This window comes from Orbicella faveolata, unplaced genomic scaffold, assembly GCF_042242905.1.
Source record: "Orbicella faveolata isolate gen_17 unplaced genomic scaffold, um_ofav_v1 contig_46, whole genome shotgun sequence".
In the NCBI taxonomy this organism is placed as follows: domain Eukaryota; kingdom Metazoa; phylum Cnidaria; class Anthozoa; order Scleractinia; family Merulinidae; genus Orbicella; species Orbicella faveolata.
This window is the reverse complement of record NW_028301576.1, coordinates 11287383-11310388: the sequence shown is the minus strand read 5'-3', so window position 1 is coordinate 11310388 and position 23006 is coordinate 11287383. Positions and strand designations below refer to the sequence as shown.

Genomic DNA, 23006 nt, shown 5'->3' with positions numbered 1-23006 from the left:
TTTGACAAGGTTTTGCAATGTAGTTTGGTTCAGGGAACCGAATGAAAGAGAAATGTGACACTCATCCGAAATGAAAACACAGCAAAACCAGTCATCACTCATGCGTTACAAGCGGTCACTACAGCAAAATGTAATAATAATCGAGACATTAATTTTTTTTTTCGTCGCCATTACGCACTGAAACCTTTTCACTCTATGTACGTCTAAATTTATCTTATTTCTCATCGCTAAATGATGCTTTTTTTCTCTCTCTCTTTTGTTTTTTTTTCGTATCCGTTAAAGGTAACACGTGAAATGACGTTGACAGTGATATTTGTGCTTGCTTTGGTTACGGCCAAACAAAGTTAAGATGTTGTTTGAATAATCCGCACCGTCATTTTATAAAACATAGTAATGTGTATTTATGAACCATTTTAATCCTTTGTAAGCATTCCAACTGAAATGCCAGTGAAATTCCCTGAGTGGACGGGAATGCACTGTCATCACAAGCAAGAGGGTCTGTTTTGTTTCATTTCATAACATTTTTGTTTTTTCACGTTGGACTTCAAAATAACTTCTAATTTATGCATCTTTTTTTAAAAAAAATTATGATATAAACTCTTGAATGCTTTTATTATAATTTTACAGTTGTCTGCTTTTCGACGAAAGCTGATTGACGTTACGTTCGGTCCATCTAATGCTTCACAGTTCTATCCAGATCTTTTATAAATAGTTCATATTAAAATATACCATCCTGGAGCCTGCCTCGTCCGGTCCGCTCCTCTCTTACGCACTTCCTACCTGTAGGCACATCTGTCTGAAGCTCTTTGTTCACATGTTCCAGAGCCGATGTTGAGCGCCATTACCTTCCCGTTGAAAAAAACTTTCGGGGTTTTCCGGCTACCGACCACTCATTTCTTATACCTCATTACATGAAATTTTCGCGACACGTTAATTTCGCGAATTTCGCGATTTAAAAAAAATCGCGAAATTTAAGTGACGCGAAAATTAAATGTCGCGAAATTAACATGACGCGAAAATTAAGTGACTCACATTATGTCAATAATTAAAAGAGCGACTTTATTACCATTACACACGTTTATAACAATCATTTTGAACTATCCTGTGGTAATGTTCTGGTCCTCTTCATCACTACTGCTTTGCGTCTCCACTCCAGGTAGCACTTCTTTTGTACAATACTCAAACTGTCCATTTACTGGCTCCTTGTAGTGCTGTTCCACCAATTGCTTAAATTTCAATTGCTTCAACGTTCTTGGTAGATGCCTCCATTCTTACTGTCGCCTCTGGAAAAGAAGTGCTACCGCCTGTTGATCCGTATCAAGACATTTACGCAAACAATTAAACAGCATCAGTCAGGAAACTAGAAGGTAACATTTTCTCTTTGGAGTCTACAGAAAGGAATATTTAATGTACATGGATAATGAGGTCAATTGACCACTAAAAACGTGACTTGAATTCAAGCATGAACTACAAACCGTGCCTTGTAGACACTGTGAGAACATCTTTCTTGTTACTGTTTACATAATCAGTTGCGTTTCTGTTTATTTGGACATTGTTGATTAAGTTGTTTGATCAAATTCAGGGACATGTTAAATAACATCGACAAATAAATAAAGTGTGTCTCACTCAAAAACGCGAAATTAAAGTGAGTCAAAATGAAAACTTTTCGCAAAATCGCGAAATTAAGGTGTCGCGAAATATGCGAACCTCAAAATCGCGAAATTAACGTGTCGCGAAAATTTCATGTAATAAGGTACATTAAAAATAAATGTGACAAATACTTGTGAAAAAATAGTCCGTGGCAATTCTGTCGCGGCGTTTCGTCTCGGCCAAGAGACTCTTCAGAGACCTTTCGGAATTTAACAGCAAACTCGTTGAGCATCGGACGCTCAAAGTCCCGTTCGCAAATTCAAGATGTTAGCAGTCTGGCCCGCTCTATCGCACGTTCACGATTTCGTACAATAAATGTGACAAATACTTGTGAAAAAATAGTTCGTTGCAAGCCTAACGCGGGGTTTCATCTCGGCCAAGAGACTCTTCAGAGACCTTTCAGAATTTAACAGCAAACTCGTTGAGCATCGCGCTTTAAGAAAAAAAAAATAATAAAAAAGGCAAGGAAAAAAAGCAAACAGCTGCACATTACTTATATTGAACTGAATATTCGCGACAATTGATGTAGAACTGGTACTAATTTTAGTTTATTGTTTGTTGATATTTGTAAGGGGTGTTACTAAACAGAGTAACGAAGTATAAACGAGTAACGAGCAAAGAAGTAACGAGAAACCAAGTAAAGGAAATACAAATTTAAGGGTTAAAAATTGCAAAATTAAGAATGCGTAAAATCGATGGAAACAGTAAACGAAGCGTGTTTGCCAAGGCGCGGAAAGGCATTTCGCTATAGTTTTGATTGATGTATAACGGTCGCCGGCCATTCTTTGTACACATGATACTGCGCCGAAGGAAGGACCCGGATCACTGCAAACTCAGGCAGAACTTTCAAGACTGAGCGTGGCAGTATTGGTGGATCGAGGAAGGCATAGAATTTGATAAAGACCCTAAAAGTTGATTTAGAAAACAGTGTCTTCAGTTAAAACCTTTTTTTTCCTTTTAAAACCGGCCAAGCTGAGAATTCTTGCACTATCCTTGACGCTGTGGGCTCTCACTCCGGTGGTCGTCGTCCCTGGAAATTCCAGTTCTCTTTCGATTTGCGGTGCTATTGTAGGCGATCACGGGAACATTTACACTGAGGTAAACGGCAGCTCGTCGACATAGTACGTAAGGCAGAGCGGTAACTGATTTGTTGAAAACAAAAACAAAATCACGGGGTCAATGACAGTGCTGAGCAGTGGAAACAAACCATATGATGGTGTTCTCAGTATGGAGCACTTGTCTTCCAGCAAAAAATCGGAATTGGCAATTTGTAGAAATTCATGGACGTGATATCGAGTCAACCATACGAAACAAGTGACAACCATCAATATAACGATTTTTATGACCTTTCGGTTTTGCTTATGTCGCCGCATGTTATCACCTGGTCCAGGTGTGTTCTTAAAGTGCACCTAACTCCAAAATTTTTTTTCGCTAAAACAAATCTAGACTTTATTTGAAGCATTTGGGCGAAGAACGTTTTGAATTTGGTTGAATCCTCGACTTTCTATGCCCTTTCAAAGTCGCGATTAAGTGTTTCACGACCGCGTTTTAGGGAGTCTGGGGCGGCGGTACCTGATGACGTCTACCCAGGAACCAAACACAATAGCGCCTAAAGAGCGCTTAAAAGGATGAGGGGCACACAGTAGCATAAAATAAGATCCACCAAAGAATATATCAACATGAAAGTGTTTCCCTTGATTGAGCAAAATGCTTGTCCATCTAGATGGCCCCAAGTGATGAGTAGAAGTAGGAGACCAAGTTAATTCCAAGTGCTAAGATCCAAGTCAGCGACAATAAAATCCTTCAAATCTTTGTTGTTGTTAGGCTCATCTTCAGAGGGTAATCAGAGGCGATAGATCGAACCTAAGTTATAAGTAAATTACTTAGCAAGGAAACTGTATACGGGGTCATGGCGATAAAAGTCAATGACTGGCATTACAAATCACCCGTCGTAACCTTGATGCTAAAGCAGCTAACATTTTAAAGCCAGTGGAGTATTCTGTTATGATCCACGGTCCCGCCAAGATAGTAAATATCATTTCCGAGGTCGCCGTGTTCACTACGTAGCAGTTGACACTGGTCCTCAGTGTCCGTGTCTTGTTATTACCAACAAGATCCGCCACGGTCAGAAGGGATGCAGCTGCTGGGCAAACGACTTTGAACATATAGGGACACTTGGAATTATAGGCAGTGTTATAGGCAGGAATTATAAGTAGTGTTTTCTAGTCTACAAACGGTAAAAATTAAGTACAATTAAAGTTGGTAAAAAGTAAGATTGCATCGGTAAATTTACATATAAAATTACAATCATCAAAAAAAAAATTAAAATAAGTTAGTGGTGATGCAAAGAAGCTAAGAATTTTCTTTAAAGCTGATGCCTTGCTGGATTTGTTTTATTAATTTACGGTAAGCAAATACATTTTACATAGTTGGCCAGCTTTCACGTGTTTTCTCTGCGGATGTTTTCATTCAAGTTATTACACGCAAATAAATGAATGGGTTAGGTTAAAGGACCTATAGCTGTACTGTTGACAGTTGCGCGCGAAACTTTATGCCACTTTCGGGGCCTTTTCGTTTTAGCTGTTGATCAAACTTGTTGCGGATCTACTCGGCTATCGCTTCGAGATCAACAGCTACTTTGACAATATTATGACGAAATTCATGATCAATAACAGGACAGACGCATGAAAATCTGACGTTAATTTGTTAAACATGTATGTGGTTATGTTCCTGAAGTTGTGGTGCTCCGCTTGGCGGCACTTCGGGCCGCCGGAGCTCGCAAAAAGTGAAAAATATGAAAACTTTTGTGTCGCCGAGCTTTCAATTTGGCGCCAAAAATGGGTCGCCTGGGCCCGATAACTCGCTCGTCGCTCGTCGAGTGTCGCCAGGTAGGATAATGGTTGTGTTATTTTGAACAAAATATGTTGTTCCTCGTCAAATTAAACCCAGAATTCTCGAGTTAAGTTTAAAAAGAGGCCAAAGCAACTTTGATATTGTCTTTCTTTTTGTTAGCTGTAAAGAAAGAGACTTTTATCTTGTCGTTTCAAAAGGACAGCACAGTTTTGACAGCTGCCTCTCCTTCCTGCGGGCGCAGTCACCGTGCGCAAGGAGGAAAATAATAAATAAATTAAACTCGTACTATCATGAGTCTGACAAAGTGTAAAGGAGTAAACTTTGCCTTCATTTGCACCTCATCCACCATCAGATTTGATTTTCTTGTCCAATTTTCATAAGATAAAATGTCCTCCACAGCATTTAAACCGATATAATCACATCAGGCCAGGCATATCCGTCTCAACATTGTGATATTCTGTCATTGAAGTAGGAGGAAGACAGAATGTTCACTTAAAGACGACAAGTGTGCCGTGTGTATGACTGTCTTTCAAGAATTTTCAACTAACGGGGAAACATTGCATAGTTTTGAATAATGTTCCATCTTTTAATTTATTTTCATCTTTCTTTATTTTCTCGTAGCAAGTTTGCCAGATTTTATCGGCTCTCTTTAAAATCTGCGTGAGCGAAAAAACTGATAATGCGATAAGCTCACAATTTCCTCACCTTTGTTACACGGACTAGTCAGATCCGACTTTCGAAACGATTGTGCCCTTCAAAATTTGACAATAGTAAACAGGAGTTTTAGATAGTGTTTCACCGAGATTTTGTAATTAAAAATGTTTGATTCATGAATGTCTGAGCGGAATGGAATTGCACAGCGCACCTTCCATTTCACACTATCAGTTTTCAAACTTTACATAACGATTGAACTTATTTGCTTTCTTTTCGTTTTTGACGACAAAAAAGAACTAGAATAACTTTCAATCATAATCCCTACCAGTGCTAGACTGCTTTCAAGAAATTACCCCATGGTCTTTTGACATTTTTTTTTGTATTATTTTTTACAAATATAAACAATGGGACATATATAAGTATTTTCATTAAAAGCGTCAGAATGTTTGTGGCTGGGTGAAAGGATTCTCAAAAGCCAAAAAAAACTACAATCTTTAAATTAATTTTTGTACTCTTTACAATTTTCCTATCGCTTTCAGTTTGGCAGTCCTTCTTTTCCCTTCTCTGCTCGGGAAACTGACTTCTTTTATAATTTTAATCACTATCGGGCGAATAGCCGAGATTAAAGCCCATATTAATCGTAACATCCCGAAATGATCACGTATAAAGGCTTTTCATGGAATTCTCCACAATTAATCAACAGTTACAAAGATTAAAATCTTTTATGCTTAAAGACAATCTAACTAACCATCGAAACGAGGTTTTTGTTGGGAAAGTCCTAACCGCGGGCGTTTCTTGAGGGTGTGCTGACAAGATAAATATTTTTATACTTATCAGTGCCAGTGGTTTAGCCAACAGTAAATCTATTGTATTGGCGATTTTGTTGTATACCTTCGACGCCAAGTTTCTTTTAATGATATTCCAGAGATAAGACAATAACATTAGCACCGTCAAATGTAAACCGAGAAATGAAACTAAATCTGATTTGAATTCAACAACAACAACAACAACTTGAAAGCGAGAGCTGACCGTGACAATTGTCACGAACGTTGACTTGATATTGTCTGACCAGGACTTAAAGGAAACCTTTTATTTTACAAACTGAAATACACATATTATATTGGAATCTTTAATACCTACCTGATGAAGTCACGACATCTTTAATGACCTTTAATGGTCTTTAATGGTCCACTTGCCATTTTCGCTAAAAGACGTGAATGGTCACGGGTGACGGAGTTCAACGAAAATGGTACCTTTTCTTGCAGTTTAACAATCAATGACGTTTTCAACAGGTCTCAAACTTAACTGTAGCAATCAGATTAATTTTCTATCAACGAATACAGTTATGGCTTTTTTACGAATTATTTATCATTATCTTATTGTCCTGATCCTGAATTCATTATCGATAATACAGTTTCCCGTTGTACATGTATAAGTTCTGTTCTCCGATCCACTACACAGGGCTCTTTACCTCATGTATATTCCGTATCTACTTCCTTCATCTAGGTGCCACAGCATTTCCACGGCAGTGTGGATTATTTCGAACTCTTCTTTGTTTCTGCATGGTAATCAACTAGGTTTCAGCAAGATTGCACCGCAGAATTTTGAGGATGTGCGCAGATTTTAAAAACCACTGTCAAATCTTTACTCGAAAAAAATCTCTTCATATCGATACTTTTGTTACGTTTCAGTCTAATCCTTGGTGCCATGAAGAATCTGTTTTGCATGTCGTGGTTAAAACCACGAGGTCCGATATTTCATTATCACTCGGTGTAGTCATTTTTTTCCAGGTCGTTGTCTCTCATTCGCACTCTACGTTGTGGCTGACACCATACCGATTGCGGGTGATATGAAAACGCACATTGTGTTTACGCTCAAGGGGAGCTTGCCTTGGCAAGAACACTTCTTTCAATGCATGTCGAAAATCTTTCTTGGCTAATGTGCACAGGACTGGGTTTAACAGCTGAGGGATAAAGCCGACAAAAATCAGCAGGCGCTCAAGAAAAACTGGTAGTGGAGAAAACGTGGATGATTCCATATGTGCATCAAGTACCATCAAAAAAAATGGCAACCAACAGCCGGCAAAAATCACCATTGTGATCAGTAAAACGCTGCGTCCTCGCCACTCCTGGAGTACCGATCGATTGCGCTGCTGAAGATTCTTGTTCAATTGAACTATAAAAATGTAACGATCGCAAGCGATTAGCAGAACATGGCAGACTGAAGAAATCGCGGTGAATCGAATAATAATTGAGGAAGATAAGCAAACTTTGATGACATCTCTCACCAAACAGATGACAAGAAGAGGAATTCCCAACAAAGCTGACATGAGATCTGAAAGCGCCAGTGAAGCGAGAAACATGTTGGTGATGGTTCTCAGTGATTTCCTTTTGTGGATCAAGACGATTACGAGGCCATTAACTGCAACAATCAGCAGGCACATGAAGGACAAAAGTACAATCAATGGCGAAGGAAGAAACGTGTCTTCGTCTTCAGCTTCAGTTTCATTGCTTGAACCATTGTTTCTCACCCAGCTTGCGTTAGACGTTCTGAACGATGCCATAAGTAGAGACGTACATGTATAAATGTCGAGCCCACGTGAAGTCTATTGGATTTGCCAGTTTTATAAATTTGAGTACTTGGTCAGGTAGATGTTCCAAACTTCACCTGTTTCGTGCATAAGCAGAGGCCAAACCATAGATCAGGTTCCTTGGACAAATGCCACCGCTTCTGAAGATGTGCCTTTAAATGGTCAGCTTGTAAATTAATACATTAAGCAAAGAGTTGATAGCTTGAGGTAACACTAAACATTAAAATCACGTTTCCTTTGCAAACACTAAATTCAAGTTATCTCAGTCTCGTGCGGTCGTCAGTTTTGCACTGCGTTATCTGAAGATTTGTTGCGGACCACATATGAAATAGATTCAGTTATTTTAAGATATTCCCATAAAAAGAGCTTCCATACGGGTGGTCTACTAACTCTGTTAATGAGATTGCTTGAAAAGGTACTCGCAAAAGACGACGATGACATCTTGTTCATTACGAAAATTATTTTTTACACCGAGCACTGTTGTGTGACGGCTTATGTTTGAGGAATCGCGAATTATATTTTGGCTACGGAGACATTTGGAGACGTCAACATTGAAATGGAACTTAATATGCAGAAGTCGAAAGCTTTGAATTGTGCGAGTGCCGCTTCAGGCAGCGGCTCTTCTTTGATAGCATATCTCACGTATATCAATAGCAAAATAAATAGTGCAAACACAAGTTTGTTCCATTGATCTTTAAACTGGAATGCACTTTTTAAACATCAGTATTGAAATTTTGCGTTATTATTCTTGTAATTTACCTGTAAAGCGTGATTTATTTTCACATTGTGTTTGTTAGCGTTTCAAGGCGAAGCAAAAGGTCATAAAATTAATTCAAGTTATCATGAATTTTGTCCTTAAAAGTTGCTTCCTTTCCGGAAAACATTCCGAAGGATTCATTGGATTAACCACTGAGGACACAAATTAAACATTATTCACTCTTAGCGACATTTTAATATAATCTTTGTATTTGCAGGCATATGACCAGGTCAAAATCTTAGTTTCAATCCCAGCTATATGTAGAAAGCATGTTACTGAAATTGAATACTAAGTAGTTAATTACAAGACAATGGATGTAAAGATGAGCAGGTAAAAGCAAAATTGCCACATAAAACAGTTTCTGTCGAGGTTAAGGTAATTCCTTCAAAATAGAACTCTTCATGGATTTTCTTTTAAACTTCACCTGTTGGCTGCTCATATCGAGGTCCCGGTATTTTTTTAGGAGCAGAAGGACCTTTAATAAACCCCGTAATTCCTTAAATTTTCTGCTGTCAGAAACGTTTATATCTGAACCATTTACTTTACGCTCTGTGGGGAGAACGTTAAGCGAGAATTACAACAATGATGTGTTGCATGAATGTCGAGGAGCAATTTGATGTACGTTTCATGATCATGAAGTCACCCATATTTAGTCGACAGGGATTCAACACGTTCAAGCACTCAGTGATCTTGAGGCCACATATTATCTTTTACGAGTACTTAAGCTATGCTCTCATATTCCGTACTAATTTTTCACTCTGCAATAGAAATTCATCTATATTTACTGTATAGAAAGAAGGTGATCGCTGTATTCAAACTAAATGAAACAATGGTCAGATCCCGTGACTCCTTTTCGAGAAAAAAGCACGATGATTTGTCGCTCGTAGGCCAACCCGTTTAGAAAAAGCCGCTACTTTGGTAATGTGCGCGCGCTAATTGCACCTGATATTATACGCAGTAAGGATGCACAATGCAAGACCAAGCATTCATCTTAATACGAGCTTTATTCTTTGTTGATACTTTGTCTTTTAAATACGTATGAAGAACCTCACAATCAATTTCTAAATGGATTGCTACTTTTTTTGTTTCTTTTGAATTAATCGAGTCCTCATTTATAAAATGAATTTCTTAGATAAAAGATAACTATGTTTACTGTCGATATTGATCGCCACGTCAGCACTCACTGTGGATTTGAATTGGTGATTTCATCACGGCATCTAAAGTCAATAATAAATGGTATAAATGAAACCCCCACGTGATCTAAAATGAAAAACACTTCAACTGGATCACGACAACCTAATGCTACAAGCGTACCAGACAAATTATAATCTATTTATCAAACAGCCCTTGAAAGCACCACATACAAGATACCTGCCTCGTGCATAAAGGAATAACGTTTGCTTAGATTACCTGCTTTTACTGGATTCGGGATATCTCCGTTTTGTTTCTGCAAGAGCGCAAAACGATGAGGCTATATTGGAAAACACTTGATCTTTACGAGGCAATAAAAAACGTCCTTCATTATCTCCCATTATTTTGTTCCAAAATTATGTACAGGTAAGAAGCAAACCTTACACTCAGTTAATATAAAATGTAGAAAGCGGCCAATATAATTTATAATGGACTACTCGACTGTACAAAGGTAAAACGAATGCACAATGGACCTAATCAGATCAATGCAGAATTTTCTCATTCCGGGATCCTTCGCCAACTGATGGTTTAATGCATTATTTGTAAAACTGGTTTTCAGTTTAGGATGGGGAAAATTAAGACATATTTTGTGTGCGCGGTCTGAGGGCATGCGTGGTTCTTAAAATAAGTAGCGCTTTTTCTGTCGCCCATTTCCGGCGGAAAAGGAACGAAAATTTAAGAACTAGATTTTGAGCTTCTTTAATAATAATTTGACGAACTGATTGTAAAGGGCGGTGAAATGTGAAGGAGAATAACAAAACTGGCTGTTGTGGTAAGTTGGGTTTTACATAAATCTTTTGTGTTTTATTTGAGCTAGACTGAAAGTTTTAGTTCGAAATTTTCAGCGATGTTTCTGGTGACGTCAACAAGCTCTGTCACGATTACCGTGGTTTGCAAAAAGTAAGGACAAGAGAATCATAAATGTTGGTGTTCTTTAATCAACGCTCCCTTCAATTCCATGCGAGATTTCGCGCAGGACCTGGTCACATCACTCATTTTAAGGTGCTTATTCCATTCACATCGATTATTTTTCGATCAAGTAAAAATAGATAATATTAAGCGACTATATTGAGTTTTGTTTTTATCACGTAGTAATTATGATCCCGGTAGCTGGGAATGATGTTATTACAGATTTTCGAAGCAAAGCGTTATTTAGACCTCTTGAGAGTATCATATGTTTCACTGAAAATGCCATGCGATTCCTTCAGTCATTTTGGTTTTCTAATTGACGAATTATCGGAGCTTGAGCTCCGCGCGATAAACCGAGCTCGCCGACTTTAAACATTTTTGGCGTGATTGAAATTTGGAAAACATTACAGAATTTCGACATAAGGACTGGTCCAAATTTTCTAAGAGTACTTGATGTTTATAAAGAAATAGTACGCGACTCCGAATACTGTTTGGGTTTTTGCAGTGGGCGAAACTTCTCGGCTCGGGTATACTAACAAAACACTTAGTATAATCTGCAGTAACATACAAGGTGAAGGCTATGAGTCAACTGTATAACTGTCCGACATTGAGAAATTGTTGTATAGCTTCAACGATATCTAGACTTTTTAAATCTGCGCACTTTTAGATTCCAAGGACAATTTTTGCAGGTTTCGCAGTTTGTCAGTTTTCCGACCGAGTTTTAGCATACCGTAAGATTTGCTAGTGAACATAGAGATCTTTATAGTATGCTTAGGTCTCGAGGGGTTTACTTTAGAAAGTGCTATACTGGGAGGTCCCTACCTGAGGTGCAATCCTGCATACCCTTTAGGATACCATTTTGACTGAAAAGCTACCCCTTTCAAATACCCTTTATTGAAAGAAAGTACTCTTTTCACATATCTATTTAAGAAAAGTGCATCATTTTTCTGAAACTTTGAAATGAAGTTAATGAACACAAGCGGTTTGAATAAGACTTTTGGAGGAAAATCTGTTAAGACTATAGACTGCGGGGCATTGAAGTTATTGTAATTTTACATAGAGATTGGATTTTTACTTTTTCCCACAACTAAGACTTCACAAAGGGAAGTGCAAGCAATTGCTTCTTCTACTTTTGCCTGTAAATATGATTTTGTGTTCGTCCTATTTGGTTACTACTCCTTCCTAGAACTGATTCTACTGCTTCGAGGTAATTAATTGTTAAATTTCACCGCGCGGATTTTAGCTTCCTTATAGACCCTTTTCATAAATTGCTGCCTATTATAATGAAATTCTTTTGTAAGTATTAAAATTAGCCTGACTAACGTCGTTTTTGAGTTGATAATTCAAAATAATTTTTACTCCTAAACCAGTTTAGTGAGGCTAATTTAAATGCATACAAAATAATTTTAAATCGGCAGCCATTTATGAAAAGGGTCTATAAATCTAGTTTCATTAATTTTCAGTTTACTAGGTCGACAAGGACGAAGCATTTGGAATTGCATATGAACGAGACGTTTCAAGTCGTGACGCGGGTCACAACCAGTTATCTAACTTATTGAGAAGATCGATGGTACCTTTGACTGTGAAATATGCCTTTATTTGCACCCCATTCATCCGATTTGATTTTCTGGGCCTCTCCAATCGGATTTTGTCGTGCACACCATTTTAACCGATATGCACACATTGTGCCAGGCATATCCGGTTCAAGAGTCTTCACATTTATGAAATATAAACATTGGAAAAGAATATAGTCTTTGTGACATTTTGTCACTGCTGTAAGAGGAAGAAAGAATTTCCATTTTAAAACGTCAAGCGTGCTGTGTATGATCGTCTACCAGGAATTTTCAACCAACGAAAAAACATTGTTTTGTTTTAGATAATTCTTCCATCTTTTATTTTCTTTTTTCTTTTCTTTCTTTCCTCTTAACAAGTTAGCCCAAGAGAATATGATAATTTTATCGCCTCTACAGCTATATTTTAAGTACTTGAAGCATCTGCATAAGCGAAAAGAAACAGATAATGTGCTTGCCATTACCACGCAGACTAGTCACATCTGACTTTAGAAACGATCGTGCCCTTCAAAAGTTGACAATTATAAACACAGGAAATATAGATAGTGCTTCAAGGACATTTTGTTATCGAGATAGTATTTCCTTTCAAAAGCGTCTGATTCAGGAATGTCTGGGCGGAAGGGAATTGGACAGCCCAGCTTCTATTGATACTATTTCACCCTTTTCATTTCAAAATTTACATAATGACTGGGGTTAAAGTTGTATACTTTTTCTGGCTTTTCACTTCAAACACGAACTTAAAAACGTTCAACACATCATCTCCACCAATCCGACCTGGCAGATCCGTTTCAAAGAGATCATCACAAGGGTTTTCGATGTATTTTTATTTACAGATAACGATATAAACAATGGGACATCATAACATTTTTGTCACTGCACTTGGAAGCAGTATTTCCACTAAAAGCACCAAATTTGCCAAATGTTTGTAGCTGGTTGCAAGGGTTGTCACGTAGTTCAAAAAAGTTACAATTTTTCAATTTTTCTTCAATTAAAAGTTTGTTTTACAATAATTTGTTTCATTTTTAAGTCCTTTTAAGTTTAAAATTTTTCTTCTCTGCTTGGAAAACGTCTATTGTGACTTTTATCGCCATCGGGCGAATTGCTGAGACTGAAACACGTAATCAGGAGGTCGGGAACAATCACATATAAAAGTTTTTCGTGGGAATCTCCACATGAATAAACAACAGTTACAAGAGACAAACATATGTGATCCTTTTTTATTCTCTTATGCAATCTAACTAATCAACAACACGAGTGTTTTTTTTTGGAATGGTTTAACCGCAGGCGTTACTTGAGGTTCTACTGACCCGATTGATATTTTAGCATATCAGTCGCCAACAATACACTGTATTTATTGCGTTAGCGACTCTGCTTTATACCTTTGCCGGTAGATTTATTCTAATGACATTCTAGAGTTAGAACTACTGTACCATCACATCAGTACCGTCAAATGTAAACCAATAAATGAAACTACATCTGATTTGAATTCAATATACGCAAGCAAAGTGATATTCTTGGTCCTCGCGACAGTTCACTATGACAATTGTCGAGAGCGTTCATGTGTTATCTGACCGAGTCTTTGAAAAAAAGCTTTTTCCAAATTAAAGCACACATAAATCAGTTGAAAGCTATAAATTCTAGCAAGTGCTGAGGTCACGACACCTTTTAACAAATGGTTGTCTTCTCAGTATTTGCTGAAAGGCTTGACTGTGCATGTGAGAGAGGATTCAACTAAAATAACATTTTAAGAATCGATGACGTTTTCTTTCACTGGTCTGAATTTTAGCTTTGAAACTTTACTGAGGCAACCAGCTTTTTATCAACAAATACACTTCCTGCTTCATTTACGAATTATTTATCATGTTCTTCTCCTTCCTTCATCGATTATCTGTAGTTTATTTCCCTAATTTTTCCGGTGCATGATGTGTAGTCCAATCCACTACGTTGGACTCTTTCTTTTTTTCTGTTTCCCGCACCGGCTTGCCACAGCATTTCCACGGTTGTGTGGATTATTCCAAATATTTTTTATTTTTGGTTTCTGAAATCAGCCACGGTTTGGGAAGATTGCGTCGAAGATTTCGTGAAAGTAGATAGATTACACCACTGTTCAACCTTCACCCCTTTCCTATTGCTACTTTCAGTTTGTTACCTTTCAATCTGATCCTGAATGCAATGTACAATCTGTTTTGCATATTGTGGTTAAAGTTCCCACGGGGTCCGAAACTTCAGTATCACACGATAGAGTCATTTTTCCCGGTCGCCGCTGCGCCGCTGCGGCCTCTCTCATTCGCACTCTACGTTGTGGTTGACACCAAACTGATTGCGGGTGATATGAAAACGCACATTATGTTTATTCTCAAGGGGAGCTTGCCTTGGCAAGAACACTTCTTTCAATGCATGTCGAAAATCTTTCTTGGCTAATGTGCACAGGACTGGGTTTAACAGCTGAGGGACAAAGCCGACAAAAATCAGCAGGCGCTCAAGAGAAACTGGTAGAGGAGAAAACGGGGATGATTCCATATGTGCATCAAGTACCATCAAGAAATATGGCAACCAACAGCCGGCAAAAATCACCATTGTGATCAACAAAACGCTGCGAGCTCGCCACTCCTGGAGTGCCGATCGATTGGGCTGCTGAAGATTCTTGTTCAATTGACGGTCACGTTTGTTGCGTTTTAACGAAATGTAAAATATGTGTCCATATAAACAGCACATTAACAACAAAGGAATAGCAAAGAACAGCACGATACAAGCTAGACTGTATTTTATATCAATTTCTTCGGCTGTTTCGTCAAATTCGGTCAAGGCTGCTTCTTGGAGATTATGCCAAGACAACTGAATAACAGAAGCTAGAAATGACAAAAACCAAATGGCAAAAACGGCGACCATAGCTCGCCGTTTTGTTACAAGAAAATGGTAATTTATGGAGTGAATTATAAAAATGTAACGATCACAAGCGATTAGCAGAACATGGCAGACTGAAGAAATCGCGGTGAATCGAATAATAATTGAGGAAGATAAGCAAACTTTGATGACATCTCTCACCAAACAGACGACAAGAAGAGGAATTCCCAACAAAGCTGACATGAGATCTGAAAGTGCCAGTGAAGCAAGAAACATGTTGGTGATTGTTCTCAGTGATCTCTTTTTGTAGATCAAGAAGATTACGAGGCCATTAACTGCAACGATCAGCAGGCACATGAAGGACAAAAGTACAATCAATGGCGAAGGAAGAAACGTGTCTTCGTCTTCAGCTTCAGTTTCATTGCTTGAACCATTGTTACCCAAACAGCTTGCGTTACATGTAATGAGCGATGCCATAAGTTCAGACATGTAAATAACGAAACCACGAGAAATCTACTGGATTTGGCAGTCTTATAAATTTGAGTACTTGGTTTGGTAGATGGTCCAAACTTCACCTGTTACGCGCATAAGCAGAGGCCAAACCATAGATCATGTTCCTCCAACCAGCGCCACCGCTTCTGAAGATTTGATTAAATAAAAAACGCTTTTAAATGGTCAGCTTGTAAAACTATACATTAAGGAAAGACTTAATAGCTCGAGGAAACACTAAACATTGAAATCACATTGCGTTTGCAAACACATGATTTAAGTCCTCTTAGTTTTGCGTAGCTTTATCTAAAGATTTGTTGCGGACCAAAGATTAAATGAAATAGATAATTCATGTCACATTTTATCGTAAAATAACTTACTCCTTCCCGATTCTATCAAAATGGAGATTTTTGAGTAGATTTCATGCCAGTTATTTTAAGATATTTCCATAAAAAAAGCTTTTATGCGGGCTGGCTGCTAACGCTATTAATGAGATTGCTTGAAAAGGTAATCGTAAAAGACAACGATGACATTTTGTTTATTACGAAAATTATTTTTTACCCCGAATGCTGTCGTGTGACGGCTTATGTTCTAGGAATCGCGAATTCTATTTTGGCTACGGAGACATTTGGAGACGTCAACATTGAAACTGAACTTAATTTGCAGAAGTCGGAAGCTTTCGATTGTGCGACTGTCGCCTCCGGCAGCGGCTGTTCATTCAAAAACGATCTCACGTTTACCAATAGCAAAGTAAATAGTGCAACCTCAAGTTTTTCCATTGACCTTGAAATTGGGATGGAATTTTGAAACATCAATGTTGCAATTTAACGTTATTATCGTTGGAGTTTATCTTTAAAGGATTTAATTCACATTGTACTTTTTTAACGTTTGAAGGTTAAGGAAAAAAATAATTGAATTAATTCAAGTTATGATCAATTTTGTCCATAACAATTACTTTATTTCTGGAAAACGTTTGGAAAGATTCATAGGATTATTCAGTAAGGACACAAATGGATTATTATTCACTTTTCGTGGCATTTTAAATAACCTTTGTAGCTCCAAGCAGATGACCCGCTGAAAATCTTAATTTCACTCCTGTAGCTACATAAAAAGCAGTCGAAAATAAAAACTAAGTAATTAATTACCAGACAAAGGATGTAAAGAAGAGCACGTAACAGCAAAAATTGCGACATGAAAACCGTTTCTATGGAGGTTAATATATGCGTTATTCTTTGTTTAGACTAATGGATTGCTCCTTGTTGTTGTTTTATCAATCGTGCATCCTTACAGCGCACGCAAATTCACACGCCACGTCATGCATCGGGCGCGCGCGCGCGCGCGCGCTAAGTACTAAAATGTACAATGATAGGGCAGATGGCCATTGCTATAGCTTTGCTTGGATTTAATGATCTTGGACACTCGGTAACCCAAACTTTTCTTTCCAGAAACAGATTTTATTTACAATCATTTCTACATTGTCCAGAAATGAACAAAAAATCAATGTGGGAAGTTCACGGGACATCGAATCCTGCCATCTTGCGGCTGCAAGGCGTGTGAAACTATGGTCGTTAAATGCGAACTTGTTCTTTAAGGAACCTCACCAGTTGACTAAATTCATTTCATAGGTCCACTTAAACAATATTTGGCAGAGAACAATTCACTTTAAAGATCTAATTGTAGTATTTGGGGGCTTACAGACAATGTGGCCTTATTCGCTAACGAAGCCCGATTTTTTCAGATTTAGGGTGTTCGTCAGGGCATGTTCTCAGGGCATGTTTTTTTTTTTTTTTTTTTTTTACATTTCTGAGATGACTAACTCATCATCTTACAGTGGTAAAAGCCTCAGAAAAATATCAATGTTGGAACATTTTCGCGCGAACATCCTTAATGTCGTTATTGATTGCCTCGTCAGCACTCGCCATGGATCTGGTGATTACATCACGACAGCTAGTGTCAATAATGAAAGTGTAAAATACAAAAAACCCATAAAGTAAAGAACCTTTCACCTGGATCACGAAAGCCTTAATCTAGGATGCTATGAACATACCACAAACACAAATTATTCCACCTTTAACAGACAGTATGCAAAAGAACTAGATGCAAGATAGCTGCGTCATGTATAAAGGAATAACTCAGTGTACCGTATTTTACCTACTTCTACGGAATTCTGGCTGTCTCCGTTTGTTATCTCCGGGAACGCCCAATGATCAGGCTACCACAACTGAAAATGAAACCCTGCGATACAGCTTTGAATCCGTCAGAGTTATGCCTATTTAACTGATTTGCTCGTGCTTACTTTCTTACCTACCTGACAACCTGCTTAATTTCTTACTGACGTACGTACTCACTCACTCACTCACTCACTCACTAATTTACTCACTCAATCACTCACTTTCTTGCTTACTTACCTAAATCACTTACAGCACCATGCTTAAGGTCCATTACTTGCAATGCATTTCTTACTTTCCACTTATCAGTCTTTGTAATTGCACTACATTTCCTACTTATACACTAGAATAATTATTTGCATAAGAGTACACAGTATTAAAGTGAAGTGCACTAAGGACAATTAGTAAATAACACACAAGCGAATAGCCTTTTTCACGCGTTCTGATTGGTTGATTCGGAGATGATGAGCAAAGTACTTTTCGCCTCCGAGCAGAGATTTGAAATTTCAGCCCATTTGGTCACATCTCTTGATCAACTCAAAATCTATTATTGCGCCGTCAGTCGTAGCCGTTGTGAAATCTCCGATGACGTAATGGTCTTAATCTGGAACGTTCTTCGGGATATGTATGGGCATGAACGATATGAACGATATAAACGATTCGATAGCAACACTATTAACAATTGCTTTCTTTCTTAAAAGTCATGATTAAATTTCATTGGTGTTTTCCACGAGTAAAGGGATGGAAAAGTAGTCACACGAGTCACATAATTTAAGAATTCTGTTCTTCACGGCTATTTTTAATACGGTGGTTATTTCCCCACCAATGACGTAATCCTTGCGTGTTCTGACATGTTCTTTGCTTGGCTTGCAAATATTTAATTTTCCTTCTGATCACCGACCTCGTTGCCTAAAACCACAAGAACTATTCGCAAAATTGCAAATAAATTGATGACCGTCGCTTCTGCCGAAATCAACTTGCAAAGTAAACACGATCTTGTTCGTCACGTAGCGAAAGTGAAAGCTGCAACGTCAGCGCATTCCATGGCTGACGTAAAACCTTTTTTAGCGCATTTATTATTTCCCTTCGAATCCAACGCTTTGATAAAAGCAAAGAAAATATATTTTACACACAAATAAAGAAGACAATATCCGTAACATTGTCCTTGTCTTAATGTTTCAACAGCTTTTGGCGAGTAAACATCACAGGTTGCGTGACTCAAGATTTGGTTGAGAGGAAGTTTGGGTCTGGTCACCGACAAAACTGAAAAAAACAAGACGCATGGCTGCGTGAACTCGGGCTTTCAATATCGCACATCTGGAGTTATCTTTAGGGGACTGCCATATTGCGATTGTCACTGTTGTCACGCAATTTCGTTATTGCTAGTCATGAATAATTCTACTTGTGTTTATTTTTGTCTGCTGAGTGTAATGAATGTTGTTATGGTACTAGAAAACAATCAAAATAATATATTACCATATAGGAGTAGGTTCCTACAAATGCCAAAGGTTGAAATTCAAGGACTTTTCAATTACTTTGAAGGCCAAGTTTTAGATAATTAAAGGACCGCTTTTGGAATGGTTTGCATAAGCAGTTTTATAATTATTTAATATTATTTCTCAGCTTTGCCATGAAAGTACTGTAATTTTCAACTTGAAAATTGCTTAAGGAAAAGCATTGCTAAAATCAAGCCCTAGTCCTCGAATTGAAGTACTTTCAAGGCCTTGAATTTTTTTATTTTTAAATTCAAGCATCTTCAAGGACTTTCAAGGTCCTTAAAAACCCTGAGTAGGTAATGTATTTACCTTAAATTGCAAGGAGAAGGTAATGTTTTGTCTATTATTGGTGTTGAGTCATAGTTTGTTGCTAAATGTTGACCCAAGGGGAGTTGTCAGAAATCAGTAGATTAAAGCAATAGTACTGTTCAATATTTCATAATTATTGTTTTTAATAGAAAAATCCCTGAAACCACTGCTACATTATATAGCTAGATTGAGTGCTCTTGGCAGAGCATAAATTTTGGGAATTATGTATAACAAAACTGTAACAAAACGATGGAAATGTCTCAATATTTGGTATCAATGCTGTGTTGTTTTCCTGTGAATTAACCGGAAACAACGACAAATAAGTCTAACGGAGGAACAATTCACAAGTCATAACATGAGGTTCAATGTTCTTTGTTCAGTTTCTTGCATGATCTGTTCTTGTTTATATTTTGATTAACATTTTTGCAGTTACAGAATGTAACCCAAGTAAAACAAAAGTACACCTATACTAGTATATATTATCATTGTCGCCAAGGGAAACTGTTCATGTTGGCGGTGATTTGTCTCTTCATTCGATCTTGTTCTTTTGTAGGACGACAGATAGTACTGTGAAATTGTCGTCATATTCGACCGCAAAGTTGTCAATGAAGGGTAATTTCTCGGCTAGAGCATTCTCGTCAAAATGAAGAACATCTTCGTTTATCAGTTCTTTAAGAAGTTCATCGTTCATTTTTAATGTCGGTGAATCTTGCTTGTCATTTAAAACTTCAATGGTAGCCGATAGACCAAGCACAACTGACATTGAACTTTCTGGTTTCACAGGCATGCCTCTTAAAAAGGGTATTATTTTGAACTTTATCAATTTTAACCCCTTTCAACTCAAATATATCATTGTTATGTATACTCTGAAAATAATGTACTAAGCTATTCGGTGATGATGCTTCAAGCAGCACACTAGTACCTTGAGGATGGCTTCTACCATAAACATCCCTTGCATGAGAAAAAATATTTTCAAGCCCATATTGTCACTACAATAGATAGCCACTGCAGTACAGCCTATTGTCAAGACAAAATTGTTGAAATTTTCGGATATAAGTGATTGAAAGGCTCTATCTAAGGAGGTACAGTACTGATATCCTTCTATTGTAGCTTCTTGATGAATAGTACCAGTGTTGGTTTCAGTGTATTGAAGTTCATAGTCAATCTCTAAGGCCCAGTTCAGACGCCGAACTTTTCATGAGCCGAACTTAATTCGAATTTGGACCGACCCAAATTATGAAAAGTACACCTGTTGATTCAGACGTCAAACTTAATTCGCCGAACTTTATTTAGTTTAAACCAAAACACATCATCGAAATGTCAGCGATTTTCAGGCAAAGTAAAAACTGCTTGTAAAATACGTTATAATAATTTATACATTAGGTTCGGCTCATGAAAAGTTCGACGTCTGAATCAAAGCCGTTCCAAAGCCGAAATTCCCGGCTGAGCTAGGCGGGAAGAACGGCTGGGCCGTTCCAAATTCAAATAGCCCTTCTTAACTGATTCAGACGCCGAACTTTTCGTGTACTTAATTCAATGTATTTGGTTCGGCTCATGAAAAGTTCGGCGTCTGAACTGGGCCTAACACATTTTAAGCTGTGGGTAATTCGGTCTGCATTAAAAATGATTGTCTGGCTAACTGAGACAAACTTGAATACAACTGATTTCCAATATTCATTATTGACACCAGATCATTAGCAGAATTGATTCCTTGTTTGTTATTGTAAATCAAAGAGCATAAACTCATTGCAACACATTGTTGTCCTGAACTTTGTCCAAATACTAACTTATTAGCTTGGTTATATGGTGCCGTTATCGTTTTGCTAGGGTCAATGTACATTGGAGTAGGACCAGGGTTTTCCTCTATATCTGATCTCAGTTGAAATTTACAATAGTTTGATACTGTGTGTCTGACTCTTATAAAGACACATGGGTCTATTACAAGAAAACATTGATAAATACCGACTTGCTCTATACTTCAATTTAATTATCCTTTGATATACCCTCACAGAACGATTCAACAAATACTTCTTCTCATGTTGTGCAACTTTATTTAATCTTACCCTCTTCGTATGAAGCTTACAAACATTCTTTGTAACTCCTCTAACCTTCACATAACGAGGTAACCAAGAGGACTTCGGTATGCTTAGACGAATACGCTCGTAAACAAATTCCTTCAGTCTCCTGCCCTTTCTTCTGAGACGTTTCAGAGTAGCTTCTGGTATTCTACTGGGTTCTCGACACGTCTAAATACACGGTTGTGTTTTTATGTAAACATAATATGAGATAGCTCGTTTGATATAGCTGGTTTCGCTTTATATTTCTCGGTAGAAGGTTCACTCGTTAAGGATCCCTCGTAAATTGATCTCTCGTAAAGTTCGCGGACCGACCCGTTCCCAAAACGCTCCACAAGTTTTAGTGTGGGTCTACCGCGAACGGTGTGTGACTTTGTATGTACATTGAGAGTAATAGCCATCGAATTTCTTTCGCTTTCATCAAGCGAGGAATTTTCCACGAAGGCGGCCGTTGCTTTAAACCATGCTCTCTAGGGTTCATTCTACGCATGCGCGTACACTTCACGCAGGCGCTGTAGTTGAACTGCGTTTTGTGACTGAACGCAAAAAAAAAAAAAAAAATGGAGCCGAATTTACACCTCAGGCGTTTTCCTTCGGAAAGCCCGAGTATAAAAAAAAAAAAATAAACCACGGGTAAACCATGAACCGCGCTCGGCCCATGGCCGCGCAGTTAATTATGTTCCAATCTTTCCATTTTATCCAACCGTCACTTCTGAGGATGTGTGTTGAAACATACGAAACGTCAAGACATTAATCAAAGTTTTTCACAACATGCGTTACTTTATAATGTTTATATATAACCGGCGTAGTGTGTATATTATTTCTGTTAATTGTTAAATATTATGACGCTTTTGGATTTTCTAGTCTTCCAAGAGTCAACTGTTAAGGACATTGTAGGACATCATTTTTCTACCTCTAGAAATTCAATTGATTTCAGCATTTTATATGGTCCTAAAACTTCTTTCAATCCGTTTTGCATGTAAAAGGTAGACAAGTAGAGACCGAATGTTCAACTGACAGACACGGTACTGGCATGTAAGACTGTGTGATTCAGAATGTAATGCAGCCCTCACCGAATGTCCAGTTGATTGTCTTGCAAAGGAAAACTAATGGCTGTGTAGACCTCACTTAACAAAAGAGAACACAACAGTACAATTTCAGTGCGAGCAAAATATATTTTCCGGGAAGCGATCGCCGAGCTGAAAGATCAGACGAAGGGACAAGACACGGCCATGGCTGCAGTTTGATGGCTTGAATTCGAAACAGTGACCTTAGATAACCGGAATCAACGAGAACACTTTGAGGACAAGATAAAATTGCAGTGACAAGTTTCAGATTCTCAGAAAGATAAAGCTTATAAAGTCCTGATGATAGATATCTTCAGAATTTAGATTTCGCATGCTTGAAGATCGCCTTCCACGTTAATAATTTGACCTGACACTCTGTTAAT

General features: G+C 37.9%; 2 protein-coding genes and 1 long non-coding RNA gene across 3 annotated transcripts; 1 reads left to right on the top strand and 2 right to left on the bottom strand.

Annotated features, from left to right (window-relative positions):
• Nucleotides 1–814: 814 nt before the first annotated feature.
• Nucleotides 815–21120, top strand: LOC149098370 (uncharacterized). Its single transcript, XR_016203985.1, has 2 exons — nt 815–1367; nt 18862–21120. It is a non-coding gene; the product is annotated as an uncharacterized LOC149098370 (long non-coding RNA).
• On the bottom strand, nt 5398–8272 carry LOC110052493 (uncharacterized). The gene has a single exon (XM_089278691.1). It carries the CDS (start codon nt 7718–7720, stop codon nt 6959–6961), a length of 762 nt encoding a protein of 253 aa, XP_089134817.1. The 5' UTR covers nt 7721–8272; the 3' UTR covers nt 5398–6958.
• Nucleotides 13379–15653, bottom strand: LOC110052492 (melanocyte-stimulating hormone receptor-like). Its single transcript, XM_089278352.1, has one exon. The coding sequence runs from the start codon at nt 15506–15508 to the stop codon at nt 14459–14461; it is 1050 nt and encodes a 349-aa protein (XP_089134478.1). The 5' UTR covers nt 15509–15653; the 3' UTR covers nt 13379–14458.
• Nucleotides 21121–23006: the final 1886 nt, after the last annotated feature.

What these genes read in the sequence shown, in the direction of transcription:
- LOC110052493 (XM_089278691.1), bottom strand. Translation starts at nt 7,720, where the DNA reads ATGGCATCGTTCAGAACGTCTAACGCAAGCTGGGTGAGAAACAATGGT.
- LOC110052492 (XM_089278352.1), bottom strand. Translation starts at nt 15,508, where the DNA reads ATGTCTGAACTTATGGCATCGCTCATTACATGTAACGCAAGCTGTTTG.